Genomic DNA, 20,112 nt, shown 5'->3' with positions numbered 1-20,112 from the left:
GAAAAAGTTTTAAATGAGATTTCAGACTCAAATAATGACCTGTGTTTTTAATTAAGTGATTTTCTGTGATGAGTTCACATTTGTTCTGTTTTCAGTCTTAGCTCTGGATTTTAAAATCCAGCCCACAGATATGAAGGTATAAAAGCAGAGCGAAGAATTAATGTGCCATAGGCACAGCTACTTCTTTTCAGCCAGCCAAACCTAAACACTGCTTCTCCTTCTGAAACATGGGCAAACAACATCTAAACTTTAGCAAAGAAACCTGTTTTTGTTGTTGTTTGGTTTTGGGGACCTTGTTTAGCTAAACTCAGCAAGTCTGTGTCGTACACAACTACGCTTACATGAAAGACAAGGGTCATAAACTCAGAAATCACTTAGTGATTCTAGACAGGAATCCCATTCAAGCTCAAACCTTCCATGAGACACAAGTGAGGATTCACCAACCTGCCATTCCTCCAAGGTCATCTTCTCTTTTAGGGACAAGTGCAATATGCAAATGTCTGTTCCCAGCTAATGTATGGCTGTGTGTAGCCACCTACACCAGGTGAAGGCAGTATGTAAGATTGCAGTGTAGCCACAGGGATTAAGGCTATGTGTGACGCAGGGCTTTTGTTCTTCATAGGACCTTGTAGTTATTTCAAGTATTTTTAGTGTATGTAACTGTCACCAGAGCACTTCTGTGCTCACATTTAATTTTTAAGGTTTTTGCTCCAGTTTTCATCAGATTTTCATCAACAATCTTGCCAAATATCATTTGAACAGATTTTGCAACGTGAATTTCATGTTATTTCAAAAGTAACACTATAAATTGGGTCAAGATTTACATCAGATTCAGTATAGACCCTCTCTTTGCATTTTAACACCAAGAACAATTTTATTTTTTTTACAATTTTTTTTTGCTTTTCAGATTTGGAATGTTACATAAAACTTTAGAAAAAATTTTAATAATTTCTTTAAAAAAATCTGCATAGCTCTGATCTCAGTTCATCACAAACACTATTTTGTATAAAGGTAAGAATCTTTGTAAATTGTGCTAATGTAATTTTAAATGGAACCATACCAGTTCTCTTTTTCATACAAGTCCTTTTTCTTCCCAGAGTCCTAAAACTTGCTGAATTGTCCTGATGTTTGTTCAGACTAGCAATTTTAAACGCTTACTAACATTTTTACTAAGGGATGAGCAAATTTCATTTCTATATTGTGTGTTATTTTATAACTCTCACCTATGTCCCTTTTAAAGAAGTTCCCATACTCAGACTATCACTATGCCAAACTCTGTTTCAAGCTGATGAGACCTTTTCTGTGCCATCCTGTTTGTGCCATGCCTGTGTGTGCCATGAAAGTTTGAATTCGTATTCTCCTGTCCTCTATCAATTAGTCTTTTAGCTAAACTGGAGTTGAAAATCTTTCTTTAAGCTTGTGGCAATTTCTCACTGGCTTCCTTTAGTGCTTTTCCTTATGACTTTCCTTGACATTGCCAATGAACAGTCACATTTTGGGATGTTATTTGTTGTCTAACTCAGTTTTGATTAGTATATGTAAAACTGTGGGTCTATTCTTTTCCTAAATTATACCATGAAGATAACTAACTTCATTGGCCCAAGGGAATGAAATATTAAGGAAAAAAAACCAAGAAAAATTGTCTTTCTAAATGTCTTCCATTTACTGTGGTTATTCTCTATTCCTCCTTTCTTCCTCACCACCTTTCATCACCTAGAATGATTGATATTGCATATTTCTCAGGTGGAAGGGCAGTGCTAGTCAGAGATAGCTCATCCAGCTGGCAGTCAAATTGAAAGAAGAGGAAAAAATGCATACTTATTTCTGGTAGAAAAAGGAGTAGAAACTTTTTCTCCAGAAAGTCCAGAAGTGTTTACTTCTGGACTGCCCCAGAAGGCATTGCTCAGATGATGGAACCATCTCCTTGGAGGCTCTGTGGCACATCCAGGATAGTGAATGAATGTGTCAAGGGTACGAACATGAGCCCATGATCTTGCACACCTGAGCTGTTACAACACCCTCCTTCTTGGCTTTGGCTTGTGCAATCTCCCAGGCATTGTCTTCAAGGGACATACCCTCATGGATGGGCCAGGACCTGTTTCCAGTAGGCAGCAAGGATGGCTGCACTCTTCTGGGGGGAGAGAGTTTGCCCAAGTGGATGCAAAGCCTGCTGTGTCATTTGCCGGCAAGGCCATAGAACGGTTCCTGGCCTAATCTCACCATGTTAGAACCGCTCACCTCACCCCTCCCTTCAGCCATCCCAAACCATTAAATACCCTTTTGTTGCCTTAGTGGGTTACTCTGTTGGTAAAGATAGGCATCAAGATACGCTTATTGGTATTTTAGAGTAAATGTTGATGTTGCTTATATAGGTGTGGTTCACAAGCTTTTTCCCAGTAGTTGCTCAGGAGGTGGCTTTTAGAATTGCTTGTTATACCTGTTACATACTCATGTTGGATGCTTATCAAGTTGAAAAGAAAGTATTTTTTTTCTGTAGAAAGTGTACATTAGCAGTACTTGAAATCTACTAAAACAAATAGCAAATGTTAAAAATCCTGGAGTTTTGCTATTAAAATAGCTCACTTTAATAGCTACTTAGATTAGTAAATTAAAAAGGACAGCTGAAATGAAGTACTGACATGAAAACTACTGTCCGGTCTGGGGTTAGGTTCTGTGATGGATTCAATCACTGGAGTGGAGAGAGCAAGCATTAATGGTAATTATGCACCGATGTGTTCACTCCAGTTTGATGGATTTGGTGTGTTCTCAAAAAGCAGTTGCGGGAACTTGCCTATGCCCAGCTTGGGAAGAGCTTTTTCTCCCTCTCCCAGTCTGCTTGAGCTTGGACCAGGAATTTCGTTACATTTCTTGCTGCGCTCAGGAGCAGTTGCTACTCATTTGAAAGCACATGCCTGGTTGCAGACGCAGCTAGAAGTGGCTACTGAGATAGGAAACAAGCTGAGAGATAAGCCACTGAATCTGTGTGTCCGTTCCAAAGAATACAGCAAAAGGCAAGAGGGACAAAGCCAAGCAACCCTTAGGAGATTAATTGGATCCACTGGAACATATTTATCTGTGTTGGACTGTGTGGAAGGGTGTTGAATGGGATAAAATCTTGACTGCATTTCAGTATTTCCAGTGACAGCACTGAGCATGTGCATGGGCTTGCAACTGAGCATGGTTAGGATGTTGCATTGGTGGTTGAGGTTGCTGAAATGCATGAGGCAGTGCTAGGCTCTGAGAGTTGTTACAGGTATGTGAACCTCAAGACTTCATAGCTAATTAGGAGAAAAGATGAAATCTTCCTTCAGTAATGCTTCTATCTCTGCTCCTACAGAACAGAAAAGTGATCTCATCTTTCAGTGGACACTTCATATATCTTGTATATTTGACCAGAAATTGTTTTGCTTTGAGGTTCAACATTTGTCAGGTTTTTATGTTTTCTCTGATCGCCCTGGTCCAAAACTGGATGTGCAAGCTCAGAAACTGGGGTTGAATAGGAAGACAACCTCAGCAGTCTTATAGTTCATGTCTCTGCAGTGCTTTGATTACATGAAAAGAACATTGAGACCAAACCACCTGTCTCTGGAATTTTTCCACATCTGGGAAAAGGCAGCAAAAATCACTAACAGGACGGGCACTAGAACAGCAATCTCTTTGGTCTTGATGTGTTAACCCAGTGACACTTCTCACTTTTGGGAAGAGTCAAGTTTCAGAATTCCTGTCTCACAGTAGTTGCAGCCGCTCTTCACTTGGTGACTGAAGGCTGCAGTCCAGCTGGTCAGCTTGGTTTGTTTGGTCTACCAGATTTGGGGATTACACCAGAGGTTGCCTGTGCTGCTGAGCTGCAAGCATGCAGCCTAGCATATCATGGTATGGAGCAAGGAGGAAAGGTCTGTGCTGGCCTCACTGAGCAAGTAGGGTGTAGGACCAGAGAATGGTGCCTGTGGATACGGACAATAAATGTCCATACTGTGGATATGGACAATAAATTCTGAAAATGTCTCAATCCCAATATCATGATACAGAAGTCCCTTAACTAGCAGATCATCACAGTTCAGCCTGGAGAAGAGAAGGCTGCGTGGAGACCTCATAGCATCCTTCCAGTATCTGAAGGGGGCCTATAGGGATGCTGGGGAGGGACTCTTCATTAGGGACTGTAGTGATAGAACAAGGGTTAATGGGTTAAAACTTAAACAGGGGAAGTTTAGATTGGATATAAGGAGGAAATTCTTTCCTGTTAGGGTGGTGAGGCACTGGAATGGGTTGCCCAGGGAGGTAGTGAATGCTCCATCCCTGGCAGTGTTCAAGACCAGGTTGGACGAGGCCTTGGGTGAGATGGTTTAGTGTGAGGTGTCCCTGCCCATGGCAGGGGGGCTGGAACTAGATGATCTTAAGGTCCTTTCCAACCCTAACTATTCTATGATTCTATGATTCTGTGATTCAGTTAATTTTCATTTCCCAGAAATGCATGCCATCTTAGCAGAAAAGAAAGCTATAAACAAGAGAATGAGAGAACGGAACGCTCACACTTGGAAAAATATGCTGAAAATGTGTCAGTAAAACTCTGTGAACTTTTACACACCCCCAGCAAAGCAGGGCTATGCACATCCTATATCTGTGAGTCCTTCCTGAACCTGTGTTGTGTGTCACTGAGCAGAGAAGACCTGCACACAGGCCTAGGAGTTTGGCAAAAAGAAAGGCTGATTAAGCTGTTTCACCGTGCCTAGTTCCAGAGCAGATTTCCAAATCTCTGAATACTCAGTTAATTAATAAGAATGGCATTGGATAGTCTTCTTTCAAAACAAACATCCTAATATTCCATATATATCTTTGTCGGGTTTAATTGTTTGTGCTGAAATGAACAAGAATTTTTAATGTTTCAGGTTTAAATTCTTATTTTAAAAAAGGGTTGAGGAACTCATTGTCTAAATCAGATCAAATATATTTGTTTGCAGGAGGAAAGGTCTATGAATGCCAGTGTGAAAATGGCAATTGAAATTGCTATGATCTTATATTGAACAAAATTACACAGATATAGATGCTTCTGACAAGAGTCTTTTTTTTGGAATAAGGTACAGAAAGGCGGTATTTGGTCTGTGGGCCAAACCCAGCCTCCTTACCAGTTGCTTTGCCTCGCAGGAGCTCTTATCTACCACATCTTCCTGGGAAGAGGCGAGCAGGTTTCCTGCTGCATCTTAACTGAGAGCCATTCCTGCTTCTCTGTGGGTAGAAGGAGGAGTGTGAGATAGGAGGAGAGGTGAAGAAAGCGAAGCGGGGTGCACAAAACCTGTCAACTGGCTCCCTTTAATGAGAGTGTGGGCACTCTGAGCTGTGCCCATGAGGAGGCATCTGTATATCCATAGTGCTGGATGTAGCACATCCATGGAATCGCTCTTGATTTATTTATTTTTTGTTAATAATCACATTTTTAATTAAAATAATATACTTCAATACAATACCAAGGGGTTCATTGGAACTGATAGGTGGCTGGCTGTGGCGCTGTGAGTTGTTCAGGCAGCTAAGAATTGCTATTGGGCAGCAATGCGGAACCTGCACCTTTCTCCATGCCAGTTACCCGTGGCTTGGAAACTATGGGGAGAGGTGGCAGGGAGCCAGTATTAGCTCTGAGCTGGCGTCAAAGCACCAGGGGTCTTTCCCGCCTCCTAGGAGGAAAGAATTTAGTCTTTGCAGGTAACCATGAGATGGATATTAATAAAAACAGGATGAATTTGGCCATTAGATGCCAAAGAGTAGAAACCATTCTGGTTGACTCTTTCTCACTTAATTTTACAATGGTGTAAATATATATCATTACTTTCAGAAGAACAGATAAGGTTTAATCATGATCACTGCAGAGTGCTGGAAACATCAATGGTTCCCAATAACACAGAGGAATAGTTCAGTCCATGCCAGTTAAATGACTCATTAAGGAAATTGGTCATCACTAGAATGACTGGTGTTGTACAAACATCATGAAATGTCCTAGAAAATGAAGAACCAAGCAAAGTGTTTTGAGCACTTGCCTTTGAATAACAGTCTGTAATGGAAAATGATGAGTGAAAACACACTTCATAGCCTAGTTGTTACTACATCACATGACAAGTTTCATCCCATTGTTTTGGAAATAGAAGGTGCACTATAACCCCCTGTGCACCTGGCCTGCTTTCTCAGCCAGGGTTTTCATTCTGTAACCTACATTAAATGATGTAAAAATGTAGCAAGTGGGAAAGATTGGAGCCCGGTTTATCTCATGGGAAAGTATTTTAGTCACATTGCTGTTTTTCCTTTGGTTAAAGAAGGGACTTCAGGCCAGAAGCATTAAAAGCCAAATCTGCAGAATTTAGAATTCAAAATCTTCTCTAAATTCTGTCATCGTATCTTTGCTGGCTGAGACATTCCCTACAGAGTATGATTTTATCAAGACTGAATCTATTCTTGTACCTGCTATCATGTCAAAATCTAAAAGTTGTTAAAACCTGCGTGACTCGTTCCCAGAAAGACACAATGTCTAATTTATGGCTCCATTGACAATGCTGCTTTAATTAATTTTCTTCATTTTCTTTTCTTGTTCCTCTGCTTCTCGTATCTCGTCTGTTTGCATTGCCTAGATTTTAATTAAAAAAACCCTCTCCTCTCTAAGGAGCAATCTGAAGTGGCAAAAATAATCACCTAAAATATTACAGTCATTAAAAAATTGGCTGCAGTCAAAGCCATGCATTTTCAATTTGCCGACAAATGATATTTTCGTTTCCTTTTAAAGTGTGTTTTGTATTTGAATAGCAGAAGCCAGCCAGCCTGGCTACCAGAGATGCTCCTCCAGCTGGGTGGGCTGCGTGACAACTCCTTAATAGGGGAAATTGATGGCCCTCTGCTCGTGTAGAGGTGAAGGCATACTGGGCAGATTTCTTTCCATCTGCCATCAGCCCTTTGCAAGCTGGCACTGCCCAAATGCCCAACACATTCATTCCAATGCCAGAAATGTCGCCAAAAAATAAATTGTGAGGCTACAGCTGTCTGAAAGAATCATCGGGGCCATTAAGCCCAGGGGAGATAATATGAAGAGAAGCATCAGTGTTCGTCTCTGATTAAAAAAACTAATTAAATGATGGTAAAGATGACTGTGGATACTTTAAAGACACAGTGGTGAACAACATTTTCATGGGAGTGTGGGGACAAACCTTGGGTGGATGTTATGCATCGCCTCAGCCAAAAATCTGTTACGTTGAGGAATTTCACACTAATGTTTTCCTGTTGATGCTTCTCCGAATGGCACAGTTGTATCATTTAGTTGCTCTCTGTTCTGCTTTCAAGTAATGAAATCCCATACTGCAAAGCCCAGAGGTATTTATTGATTCACAGCTTTGACTTGAACAACTCAGCCAGAATCTGGTTTGGATGAACTTCAGTGCTTCTGTTTACATTCCCAATCTTTGTCTCTTGAGCTTCTAAAAATATTCGGGGCTGTGTCCTTAGCTGCAACTGTGGCATAGGCTGACCATGTTGATGCTTGTGCTACTTCACATGGCAGGGTGAACAGGAGACCTCCAGAGGTCCCTCCCAGCCAAAAGGTCTTGCTGGGGGTAGCAGATGTCGCCTTATGTGGTGCTGCCATGCAAGTTTTTAAAAATAAGGAGATTGTTCAGGCATGCTACATGATGTAGGATTGCAATACTACTTGAGACCCTTAAGCCTTTTAGATGCTATGAAAGTTGGTCAGTATTTCTTTATGAAAACACAGATGGGTCCTGTTGGAAATTACCTGCTTCACCAAATCTGATTTCTCTGCTTTTGCTGACCAGTGGTTTTGAGTAGTCCTAATTGAAACTCTTCTGCCTCTTAGACAATCGAGTCTTTCCTAACAGCACCTACTAAAAAAAGGTGAAAGCTGTAGGTAGAAGATGTAAAATGTAGAGTCTAGAGTAGGATAAAGAGGCTGAAGGACTCTTGATAAAAGTTTGATTTTGAAACCATGCACTACTTTCTCCATAGTCAGTATCTTCAAATTATTAACTAAAGCCATCATAATATACAACTGAAAGCTCACCTGAATTAATAATATTTGCTGGCTCTCATATACAACTTGGCTATGAACTGTATTCATAGACTAGAAATATGTTCATAGATAACAGCAATTTTAGTGTGAAATTTTTATTTTTGGAGCAGTGGTACCACTGTAGCTTTAGAGAGCCCTGAGGCAGGAATGTACCACTGCTTCCTCTACAGGCACAAACCAAAAAGATAGCCTGTGTTCCAGGAAAATGCCATCTGTTTATAAACAGGGGTTGGGGAGATTTTGGGAGTAAGAGAAAATATTGCAAGAAGAGAAAGTTTTTATCCTGGTAAGCAGTGCATTCTTCAGTGCAGTCAATTACGAGGCTTGTTAAGGAAAGTACTAAGGAAGAGAGTGAACGATATCATCTTGTTGGGGATTTGCCAAGCATGGTGGCAGAATGGGTCGTGCAAATTTGGTCGTCACACCAGCAGAGTGAGTGGCAAGCATCGGCAGTCAAGGAAAAGTGAGCCACAAAATGGTGGTGTGAGAGATGTTGGAAGCAGGTGAGAAAAAGCCATGCAGGTGTTGTCCAAGGCCTTGAAAAAATGGAAAAAAGCAGTGATACCGTAAGTAGACAACTTTAGAAACACAGTAAATTCAGAGTGGAGATCAGACAAAGTAAATCCAAGCATGTTGAGATATGGGAATGCATCCAGCCAATTTTAATTTTGCCCTATTCATGCAAAGCAATAGCTTAACAATTGCTAGTGAATAATAGTATTGGTAGTGCCAGATTAAATTAAACATTTTTTTTCCCCTTGGGATGACCACAGTCCCTGAACAGAACTTGGCTCCTTTCTGTTTGGCAACCAGCAGGTTGTTTATTTAGGAATACAACAGTTTACTTGCACCAGGCTCGTAGTCCCACTTCAGTTGCAAACAATGGGAAATAGCTACTGTTATGAAGTAGTTCCATTCAAGTGCCTGCAAGTGTCCTATGTTCTATTATATAGGTGATCTGGGAGAAAACTTTGTTTAAGGCTACCAGATTTGTCAGAGGGTCCTGAGGGAACTGGCAGATGAAGTGGCCATGCCACTATCCATCATATTTGAGAAGTCGTGGCAGTCTGGTGAAGTTCCCACTGACTGGAAAAGGGGAAACATAACTCCCATTTTTAAAAAGGGAAAAATGGAAGACCCAGGGAACTGCAGGCCAGTCAGTCGTCAGTCACACCTCAGTGCCCAGCAAGATCATGGAGTTTCCTCCTGGAAACTGTCCAAAGACAAATGAAAAATAAGGAAGTGACAGCAAACATGGCTTTACTAAGGGCAAATCATGCCTGACAAATTTTGTATCCTTTTGCGATGGGGTTACAGTGTTGGTGGATAAGAAAAGAGCAACTGATGTCATCTACCTGGACTTGTGCAAGGCATTTGACACTGTACCACACAGCATCCTTGTCCTGGCAGTGTGCACTTGCAGCCCAGAAAGCCAGCCTTATTCTGGGCTGCATCAAGAGCAACAAGGCCAGTAGGCTGAGGAAGGTGATTCTCCCCTCTGCTTGGCCTTCGTGAGACCCCACCTGCAGTACTGCATTCAGCTCGGGGGCTCCAACACAAGAGGGATGTGAACCTGTTGGAGCAAGTCCAGAGGAGGGACACAAAAATGATCAAAGCTCTGGAGCACCTCTCTTGTGGAGACAGGCTGAGAGAGCTAGGATTGTTCAGCCGGGAGAAGGCTCCAGGGATACCTAATAGCAGCCTTCCAGTACCTAAAGGGGCCTACAAGAAATCTGGAGAGGGACTTTTTGCAAGGGCACATAGTGACAGGACAAAGGGGGAATGGCTTTAAACTGAAAAAGGGGAGATTTAGATTAGATATTAGGAAGAAATCCTTCACTGTGAGGGTGGTGAGGCGCTGGCACAGGGTGCCCAGAGAAGCTGTGGCTGCCCCATCTCTGGAAGTGCTCAAGGCCAGGTTGAAGGGGGACAGCCTGGTCTAGTGGAAGGTGTCCCTGATTATGGCAGGGGTCTTGGAACTGGATGATCTTTAATCTCCCTTCCAGCCCAAACCAGTCTATGATTCTATGATTTCTTCTCTAAATTCATTTTTCCTTACAAATTGTTTAACTTTTCAGTGTTGCAGTTTGTGCAAGGACACATTAAATGTTCTACATGCTTTTTAATACCCTTTAAATAACCTATGCTTTAGTTCCGGACCTACCAGCTGATGCTTTCATGGTAACAAGGGGAAATATCCTACAGGTTGATGTCATTTGGCCTTTTTAGTTACAAAATTTGCACATCAAGCTAATTTGTTCTTGTCTTATAAATCATAGAATCACAGAATAGTTAGAATTGGAAAGGACCTTAAGATCATCCAGTTCCACCCCCCCTGCCATGGGCAGGGACACCTCACACTAAACCATGTCACCCAAGGCTCTCTCCAGCCTGGTCTTGAACACTGCCAGGGATGGAGCATTCACAACTTTCTTGGGCAGCCCATTCCAGTGCCTCACCACTGTCACAGTAAAGAGCTTCCTTCTTATATCCAATCCAAATTTCCCCTGTTTAAGTTTTAACCTGTTACCCCTTGTCCTATCACTACAGTCCCTAAATCATTTAAGTGTGAATAAAAATGAAGCAGACAACACATTTAATCTGGATTTTGTAAAAGAGAACTCTACTTCTATGTAGAGAGATATGCAGTATCTCCAATTTAGGGAGAACTTATTCCATTTAGTATCAAAACACAGTAAATGTTCATCCCACATTTCTTACCACTTTAGAATGACAAAGGAAAAAAAATAAAGAACCTGTAAAATTCAGTCTCTAAATACTGGAAGCATACACACTACCACTGCAAGTGTAAAGCCTTTAATTTGGGAAAGAGGCAACGCAGTATGTAAATTGTATTTTAGTTCTTTGTTTCTGAAAGCCTTGGATTCTAATCCTGGGAGGAACCCAAGAGAAAATGAGTCTGATGGTTTCAATTCAGTCTCTAATCTGTTCAAGCCCTATTACAAAACCACAAAATAATCCAGCACAGTCAGCAGCCTCCTGGATGTTGAACAAGACTGACAAGATAGTTGGGGGTGATGCTGGTGAGGGACCATCTCCTGTGGAGCTTCTTTTGCTCCTGGAAAATTTGGCTGAGTGCTCTTTAAGGTTATTCACCCCTCAGCAGCCCATCAGATGAAAAAGAAAAGGCAGTAAAGGAGTGACAGAAAGCGACTGCTTGGAAAATGAGAAGGAAAACATGGAAGCTAAGTGTGAATAGAGGGTGATCATTATACAAGTGAGGGAAATGTGGCAGGTGGGAGAGAATGAGTTCATGAGCAGAGGAGCTTTAGCCCTTGCTGGGGCATCACAACTCATGCAAATGGAGCTCATCCTCATCTGCTTATCTTATGGGCATGAGTCCAGGGTCCCAAATGGTGGCACTGGGACAAAAATGTACCAGAAAATGATGGCCCTCCCTCAGAACATTTTTAAAAGCCGTACCTGTGTTTTGAACATCTTTCTTGCTTTCTTCAAAGATAATGGGATTCTACTACTGGTTTCATAGGTATGTAGAACAACAGAAGGAGTTAAACCCCAGTCTGAACTTCTATTCTACATAGCTGTTTCAAGCGAGATTCAAAGCTAACATGAGCAGAGGGCGATTTAAGACATACGTTGTGTGGTTCATTAACACAGAAAATATGCATAAAATGCATATTCATAGATACTGTATAGCTGTGTATAAAAGCATAAAGATAATTTTATATAACCAATGAAATAAATTATATTTTTGAGCTTTCATAGAGGGTTGATCATACGCCACTGTACAAATAATTACTTATGCAGCCCTTTGCCAAACTGCCCATTTATTTATCTCGACAGCCTAAATAGAAACTCCATCAGATGTACTACTGTTAGACAGCAGAAGGACATGCAGACATTAAATGTTAATGGGGTTGTATCTGTTTTGTGTTTAATAGGTGGCTTTCATTAGGCAAGAGATTACTAATTACATACTCCACTATCAAGTATATATAACTTAGCACCTGAGAAATAAGTAAGGCTTATAATGGGTTTTCCAAAACTTGCATGCAGTTGTAATAACTAGCTCAGTAGGATTGATTCATCTATTTGTTTCCTAAGATATAAAGGGTTATGTATAAATTTGAATTAGGTTTTAGCCTGCATATTTATTTTTAGTGTATTTACTTGGCTGCCTGCAGATAAGAGTTCTGTGGCAGATTGATTGACAGATAAAGGATACTTCATTTCTCTTCAACAAATTAAGAAACTTCTGAAAAGCAAAAAGCCCAATAAACAGATAAAATTCTGCTGTTGAGCATGAACGATAAATCAGTGAACAAAAGCCATTTCTCAGTCGATTGTAAGTAGCCGCATAGTACAGTGCTTTTCAAAGAGAAATAAAACTTAAAACTGTTTGTTTCATTAATTTCTGCTAGTTATAAAATATGTGTAAATTGTTCTGCCTTTTCAGTGGCACCAGCTGCATATATGGTGCAGTATGTATATGGTGCATTAACAGAGCAAGGAGACTTGTGACAAAATCTCTTCAATTTCTGTGGTAAATTATCAACACTTCATAATCTTTCTATTGCTTTGACCTTTCTTTGGAAGAAAAACACTTTAACAGCAATTTGTTTATTTTAGCAGTTGGAACAGTCTTTACATTTTTATGATGTGCTTATTTCTTTAAGTGATAGTTAGTCAGTGTTAACAAACATAGAGCTGTTGTCATTCAACTATAGACCAGAAAGTCTCTATACAAAAATCAGACTTCAAGTACTCAGATTTTTTTCTAATGTGTAGGCACCTCTAGAAATGTAATCACAAATTACATTCCTAAATAGAAATTAATTGCTAAGTTATTGGCAACCATACTTGATAATTGCCAACAAAAGAGTTTCAATTACATCTCTTTTTTGCATTGATAAATGAAGGAAGAGTTACAGAATCTGACAAAATGTGTTATTTTTTACTTTGCTCATAAAATACCATAGACAAAGATGGACTGGACAGTTTTTGTTTCCTTTCACATCTTTCTCTTTGTTAAAAATTTAATCATTCACTTATGTGGCACTACCATGACCTTTTTAAACACTGAAGTGATTGTCATACTTTCCCTCAGCACGTTAGGAAGAGGTTTGGAGACAACAGCACTGCATAGGCGATACTGAAAAGGTCAATGCAATTTAGCACTATTGTATCTCTTTTGCAGATATTGAACTGTGGTAAGAATACAGAATTATCCTAATTAGTACTTTCTTATTTCAGCTTTCACTTTTAATGAAACCAAGATTCCTCCCCCCCCCCCCGAAAAAAAAAAGTGTTTGAGCTAATTATTTATCAGTGTTTGTTGTGATATGAACAAGCCAATAAAATGCCAAGTTCTTCCAGGCTAGTACACTTGGAAAGTCATGGTATTCAGGGCATGCTAAGGCAAATGCATGCCTTCATTTGATGTTGCTGAGGTGGTATATACAGAAATACAATAGGAGAAGAAGATGCACTGGGTTCCAGGGAAGCCCCAGGACCCTTGAGACTGCTGTATCACAAGAACTAGCTGCCTATAGAGCTCTTTTTTATGCTATTCCGATTAAATATGGCAAATGTAACCTTTTCACTCATACACTTCAGATCCAAAGTTTACTGGATGGCAATGCATAGTAAATTTACAAACAAACACCTCTTCTGCCAAAAAATCAGGCAGAGATCTGACATGTTTCACAGCATGAAACTCTTATGCTGATAAAATACCCATTGCAATATTTGACATACTAGTGAAGTTTTTTTTCCACACAGTTGTTTATGTACCAGCTATAGAGGCAATACTTTAAAATAGAAATAAACACCCCAAGGTATGGTACATGTCTTCTTTCTGCAAACACAGTTATTTAGTGCATTTGTAGGGAAGCAGGTACAAGACTAGGACACAGTCGTTGGGGGCTGGCCAGGAAAGATAAAAGATGACTGCCCATTTTTTATTTTTATTCCTGTTTTGCTTCAGATGTCAGTGAGTCATTAGATAATGTATGGGTTGCTCTGAGCTCTGATGATACATGAGCAGGATACCTTACAAACCCGATGTAACATCACCTCCTGTCTGCTCCTTTTGTCCACAGCATAGCTGCCAGTCAGATGGAAACTCCATCTACTTCCACGGGACAGAGGGCAGCGAGTTCAATTTTGCCACAACCCGGGATGTGGACCTCTCCACAGAAGATGCCCAGGAGCAGTGGGCAGAAGAGTTTGAGAGCCAGCCTAAAGGGTGAGCGTCCCGCACGTGCGCAGGGCCCTAATTAGGCATGCAGCATCACTCCAGGGAGGAGGAAGCTGGATAAGCAGCAAATTGCATTTTGTCTTTGCTATGTAGTCAGGGAAGATTGTGGCTACAATAAATAGTACAGTAAATAACAGGTGATTGTGGATTTTAGGAAGGAACAAGTCCAGAAAGCCCAGTAGGAACAGTCTGTCTCCAGACCATCCTATCACCAAAGTTTTTAATGAGAAGAGTCATGCTTGTGAATTAGGTAGTCATTCTGAAGAAACATTTCATTAGTTGCTGTAACCCCAATGAGACACATACACTGTCAATTTATGGGTCTCTACTGAATGGTGATTTTAACCTACAAAGAACTTCAGATCATTAGCAGCTGATTCAGATGCTGCCTATGCTGTGCTGAAGGTAAAGAACACCTTTTCAGAAATACGTGCTAATGTGTCCTGTGGACATGTGGTTTATCTGGGGCTTACAGAAAAAATATTCACTGTGAACTCTGTGCCAGTTCAAATAATCAACCCGTGGCACAGCAGGTGCTGCTTCAGACAAAGGGAAGAAAATGAGTATGTCTGTGCTGTGTGTTAGGTGATCATGTGGGATACATTTGAGGTATTCTCTCAGTCTCTTTTCCATTATGAAAAAGCAGGATGGAAGTGCTACCTGGGGACATGTGCCTGGTCTTGTAGATCCTGTCTCTGCTGAAGCAGGTGTTGGTTAAGCTAAGCTGGCAGTTGCAATCCTGGTTAACAAATGCACAGTTTCTTCCTATTTAAGAATATTGCATTTTCTCCGTCACACAGTGCCTGGCTCCAGTCACAGGTGTGACTGTTCCTAGCTAGGACTGAGGCAGGGTGCAGCCAGCAGATGCATTTATCTCTCTCATCATGAATGCAGTCCCAGGAACCAGGTCCCACAACACGTACAATGTTGGTGGTGTGGCAGCCTGCGCTCGCAGGGGGTAACTTTGTTTTCCAAGGCACTAAGTGGCCAGCCCAGGGCCTCGCAACTTTATCCTTTTAATTTTGTTTATTTTTGCTTTTCACTGCTCTCAATTGTTGCTGTAAGAATGGAGGTTTAAATTGCATGCAACCATGAACACACACTGAACTCGGGTGCTGTTATGGACTACATCCCAGTCATATAAAATTGGCACCACCTCAGTCCCTGTTTGCAACATTTCTGTGGGGCTTTGCTTCGGGACTTGTACACAGCTGCAAGTTTATGAGTTTCCTTAACCCCTTCTTAGAGAAATATTTTTGAAAGCTATTCAAATGGTATTTGAAATATTGTTTTACTGTATTCAAATTGTCACAAAAATACTTTATTCCTGAGGCAGAGCTTGCAGGAGGTTTTCAGACTCCCCTTTGTAGCATCAGCTGGAGCCTGTTAACTCTTTTGGTCTGATACGTTATTATTCATGGAAAAGAAAAAGCATCACTCACAAGTGAGAGCGAACGGAAGCTCATATGTGGTGGTCACCACCTTCTGACTGCACCAAATGGTCTGGGAGGTGAGACATCTGAAACAGCTCAAGAGTGAAGGCAGAGGAGTTATCATTGTTTTTAATAAGCAGTTGATTGGTATTCTTTGCATGTCCCACCTGAACTGTAGGCTACATAGATAGGGGTTGCTGTTGTTAGTATCTTGTGTCTTTCCTCTGCCATTCTCTTTTAATTGCATACAGTAGGACCTGGTACTAAAAATGGACAGATCCCCACATCAAGCTGCCTCTGCTTCTAGCAAATACATTGCTGCTTTGGACTTCTGTGTCCAGTTGATCTAGTTTAGATCCATACATCATTTTATTGCCTGTTTTGTAATGAAGAATTTCAAGAGTCAAGTGAGGGATAAATTAATTCAAACGTAATGGTAAATCCAGAATGTCCACATCTCTGTCATGCCATCACTCAGGCTCCTTCTCGATTTGTCCTTAAAGTGTGTTGATGTATTTCTAAGTGCTTTTTTTCTTTTTCTTTTTTTAACATTGTAGAACTTTCTGTGTTTCACTTCTAATGCTGCCTAAAAGGAGAGGATCCCTGGAAACATCCAGGATCTGCATCATTCATGACCCCAAGTTGTTTTGTGGGTCACTACAGAGAGTGTTTTAATTGAGCTAAATAGAGCATACAAAAGATCAATGGTGCATTGTGAGATTTTGTCATGTAAGATAAAGTAGGCACAAATATTTAATTCTGCACTTGCCTTCAGCCCAAGAGACCCATTTTCAAAATTGTATTTTGATTATACTGCACATTAACTTTAAAGTGTCTGCACGATAGAATTAGGGTTAGGTTCAACTGTGCTTCCATTAAAATATTTATATCCTAAAGCTTTTCAATGATGTTAAGCTTGCTAATTCCTGTGTAAATGACTGACAGTTTTAAAGCAGGATTTCGAAACAGGCACATTGCTGATCTGTCGCAGCTTAGGTCAATGGGGAAACCGGCAGCTTCTAAGATCATAGAATCCTAGAAATACATTTTGAAATAGTTGGAATGGTCAAACTGATAGATTGTTAAGCCCTTGAAATGACAGGTTTTGAAATCGTCATATGGCACATAACTGCTAGAAATTGTTTCTGCTGGAAGCGGTCAAGAAAAGTCTCTGCCTCCCCAAAAAGGTTTCTGAACTTCAGTGTGTTCTCATTTATCCTGAATCATGCTGGCCAGTTAAAGGATTGAATTATCAGGATTTAGTGATTCTAAATAATTTCACTGTTTTATCAGCCTTATAATTTTAAAAATACTTCATTATGAATAAATTAAGGCTTTGACATGAATAATATCATATCAGACCAAAATAATGTACAAGTTTTCAGCAGCTTCTAATCCTTCAAAATGTTTTATATATATCAGGTTTTGAAGAAACCAATGCTTTCATGATGAAAACATATTTTCAATAAAATATTTAATTGAAAAATTCTGCAACAGCTCTTTTAATTATCACTGAATAAAAATAAGATAAAATGTTGTACAGAAAACCTGAGAAAGATTGTATCATCACATATTAGAAACACAGCAGCCTTTTTTCATACTCTGTTCATGTGTTAGTTGAAAACTGTTACCCTAAATGCTCAAAAAGATGAAAAGAGATCATTTTTAGCTATCAGCTACATATTTAATGATTGTATAGCAGATATGGTGGACATATGCCTTTTCAAGTTTCATTGATCTATAAATCTTATGCAAAGTGAAAAAAAATGCAATTATATTTTAAACATTTTTATGGCAGAAAAATAATGAAGGTAATAGAACAATACAACATTAAATATTTGGTAATAGCATTCACTAAAAGCCTCATTTTTTTAGCAGTTCATGCTTTCCTGCCAATTTATTTAAGATATTTGCATTAATTTTGCTTTACTTAACTGAATTTAAGATCTAGTAATGAGTATGTAAGCAATATCATAGGAATCATATTTGAAACGCTGCAATCTTTTTTTGTCCTCTGGAAGGATAGAAGCAGCTACTTTTGTATGTACAAATGAACCCTTAGAATATGTTTTGTGTGAGTTCATCTGTAACATGCTCATGCACATTCTCTGCCCATTGTTGACCTCTCCAGGTGGGATGTATTTGGAGCCATCATTGGTACTGAATGTGGGACACTGGAATCTGGCTCAGCTATGGTATTTCTCAGAGATGGAGAGAGAAAAATATGCACCCCATACATGGACACTACAGGTTATGGGAACTTAAGATTTTATTTCAGTATGGGTGAGTATATATTCCTAATGCAATACAACATGTGAAGCATGTGAGATTTAAATTTCATAGAACTAAAATATTCTTCAGAAGAGGATAGCTCTGATCTGTGACACCCATGGGGATGTAAGATGGTCAGATGAGAGTCCACCTTTCTGGATGCCTACACATATGTATGAATGTGGCACATAAATAGGCCTCCCAGAAATGTTCTCCCAGATGACACTGACTTGCAGATGAAAATGTTTCTGAACCAGATGGGGGGCTCTGAGTGCAATAGCCCTTGGGGGCTTTTCTTCCATGGATTTATCCAGACATATTTTTGGCTGATATAAACATTTAGCTCCAAGTTAAAAGAGTTTAATACAGAAGGTGTGTCCATGTAAGATCAGTGTCTGAACTTCCTTTATAGTTAGAGGAGATTTGGTCAGTACTATTGTTGGAAAAGGACATTCAGCTCACCAGCTGAGCAGCTCCCTGGATTCCACTGACTGCATGGGTTGGATCTCCATTGATATAAAGGAAGCTTTAAGCACCTAGTTCACACATAGGCGTAGGTTCATTCTTGTTCAATCCTCAGGCAGAATTCATTACACAAGAACAAGTTGTTGCCACTTGAGTTGCCCAGGTGCATCTGAGACAAAAGCATAAGACTGGCAGGTGTAACCTTGGACTTGAGGGAGAGTCACAGCCTACTGGAGTAGGAGGTAGGGGAGGCAGGCCCCTCTGCAGTATCTAAAATGATCCTTGGTATGAGTGCTTAATCAACTGAACCTGCCTGTTGTGTCCACACCTCCATAGTTTAACAATTCTTCATGTGAAGAAGCATCTTCTTTTCTTGTACCTCCTAATTTCACACAATTCCCCTTTATCCATCATTAGAAGAGATAGTCGTAGCTTTGCCATCCTTACCACACCATAGAAGATTTATAGATTCCCGTTGTATCCTCCCACAGCCACATCCATGTAGACCTTGGTGTAAATCCATCAGAGTCAACAGAGTTGTACTCAGGGGTGAGATAGGAGGAGCACAGAAGTGGGACAGCCTTACCTGGCTGATCCCATAGCGTAGTTTCTGCTCAAAAACTCTTACTATATTCATAAACATTTTCCTCTTCTAACTTACTGGCCTGGGGTGAGAGTCACACACAGTGTGTTACAGTGTGCTACTGTCTTGGAGGAGGTATGGCCTACCTGTGGTATCCCTTGTGAAAAGCACTGACCTGGTGTTAGCATCATCTGTAGACCTTCTCTGCTGGGATAAAATGCAACTTCAGTCATTTACCAGGGATAAGAAAGCAGCCAAGAGCAAACCTGGCCTGCCACTTCCCCTCCCTCCCTGTTGTCAGTGCCACTGCACTAGTTCAGTGTTGCAACAGGTCAAAACCGCTGTGAAACATGGTGGTGTCATTCTGTTTGTCTCAGTGTTTTTCCAGAACTTTTATTTTGCACATAAAGGAAATTTCATGAGGTTATTCTCTCAACACCTTGTTTAAAGGAGGTAAAGGATTTTTGCTTAAAAGTAGAGAATAATAGAATAATAGAATAATAAAGGCGGAAGCAGAGATTAAACTTGTGACCTCCACAAGCAACCTTTGGAATCAACAAGAAAAAACATACTTTATTTAATGAGTGAAAGACCTCATGTTTTTCTAAATTGTCGCACATCTCTGTTACGTGAATTACCGATAAAGCACAGGAAAAAGAGAATGCTTTTTCCCAGTTCTTCCAAGCATTATAACACCTGCAAGAGAAACAGGAAAGAAATTTGCTCAACCTTCTGAACTTAGGTGAGAAGTTGTCAGCACAGGCAGGCGCACAGAATAGTGGGATTTCACTTGAAAAATGTATTCTGTTCATATGTGTAACTTAAATACATAATGGTTTAAACATTCAGGCAAGCAGAGCATTTGAATGGACACATGGATGTTCCTTATTACAGTATAATACACATCAAAGATGCACATCTTACCTGGTTCTCTGGACCAAGAACCGGCCATCTATAACAAAAAAAGACAAACCAGAAAGTATTTCATTGTTTCATAAGCGCAACCTTTCTCCTTTACAGACTTCTCAAAGAAGCCTTCTCATCATATTTTTTATAGTTCCAT

At 40.2% G+C, this 20,112-nt stretch overlaps 1 protein-coding gene across 1 annotated transcript in view; it reads left to right on the top strand.

Moving 5' to 3' along the window:
- RELN (reelin) overlaps positions 1–20,112 on the top strand; it is a 282,373-nt gene that overhangs the window by 154,162 nt on the left and 108,099 nt on the right. The window contains exons 11-12 of the mRNA XM_062632047.1: positions 14,140–14,285; positions 17,862–18,013. Of these exons, the coding sequence (XP_062488031.1) occupies positions 14,140–14,285; positions 17,862–18,013 (298 nt within the window). The remainder of the gene's footprint in view (positions 1–14,139; positions 14,286–17,861; positions 18,014–20,112) is intronic.

Source organism: Pezoporus occidentalis, unplaced genomic scaffold, assembly GCF_034315485.1.
Source record: "Pezoporus occidentalis ecotype Australia unplaced genomic scaffold, CSIRO_AGI_Poc_V1 ctg38, whole genome shotgun sequence".
Classification (NCBI taxonomy): Eukaryota; Metazoa; Chordata; class Aves; order Psittaciformes; family Psittacidae; genus Pezoporus; species Pezoporus occidentalis.
Note: the sequence above shows the minus strand (reverse complement) of the source record. Positions and strands in the feature narration are given on the sequence as shown.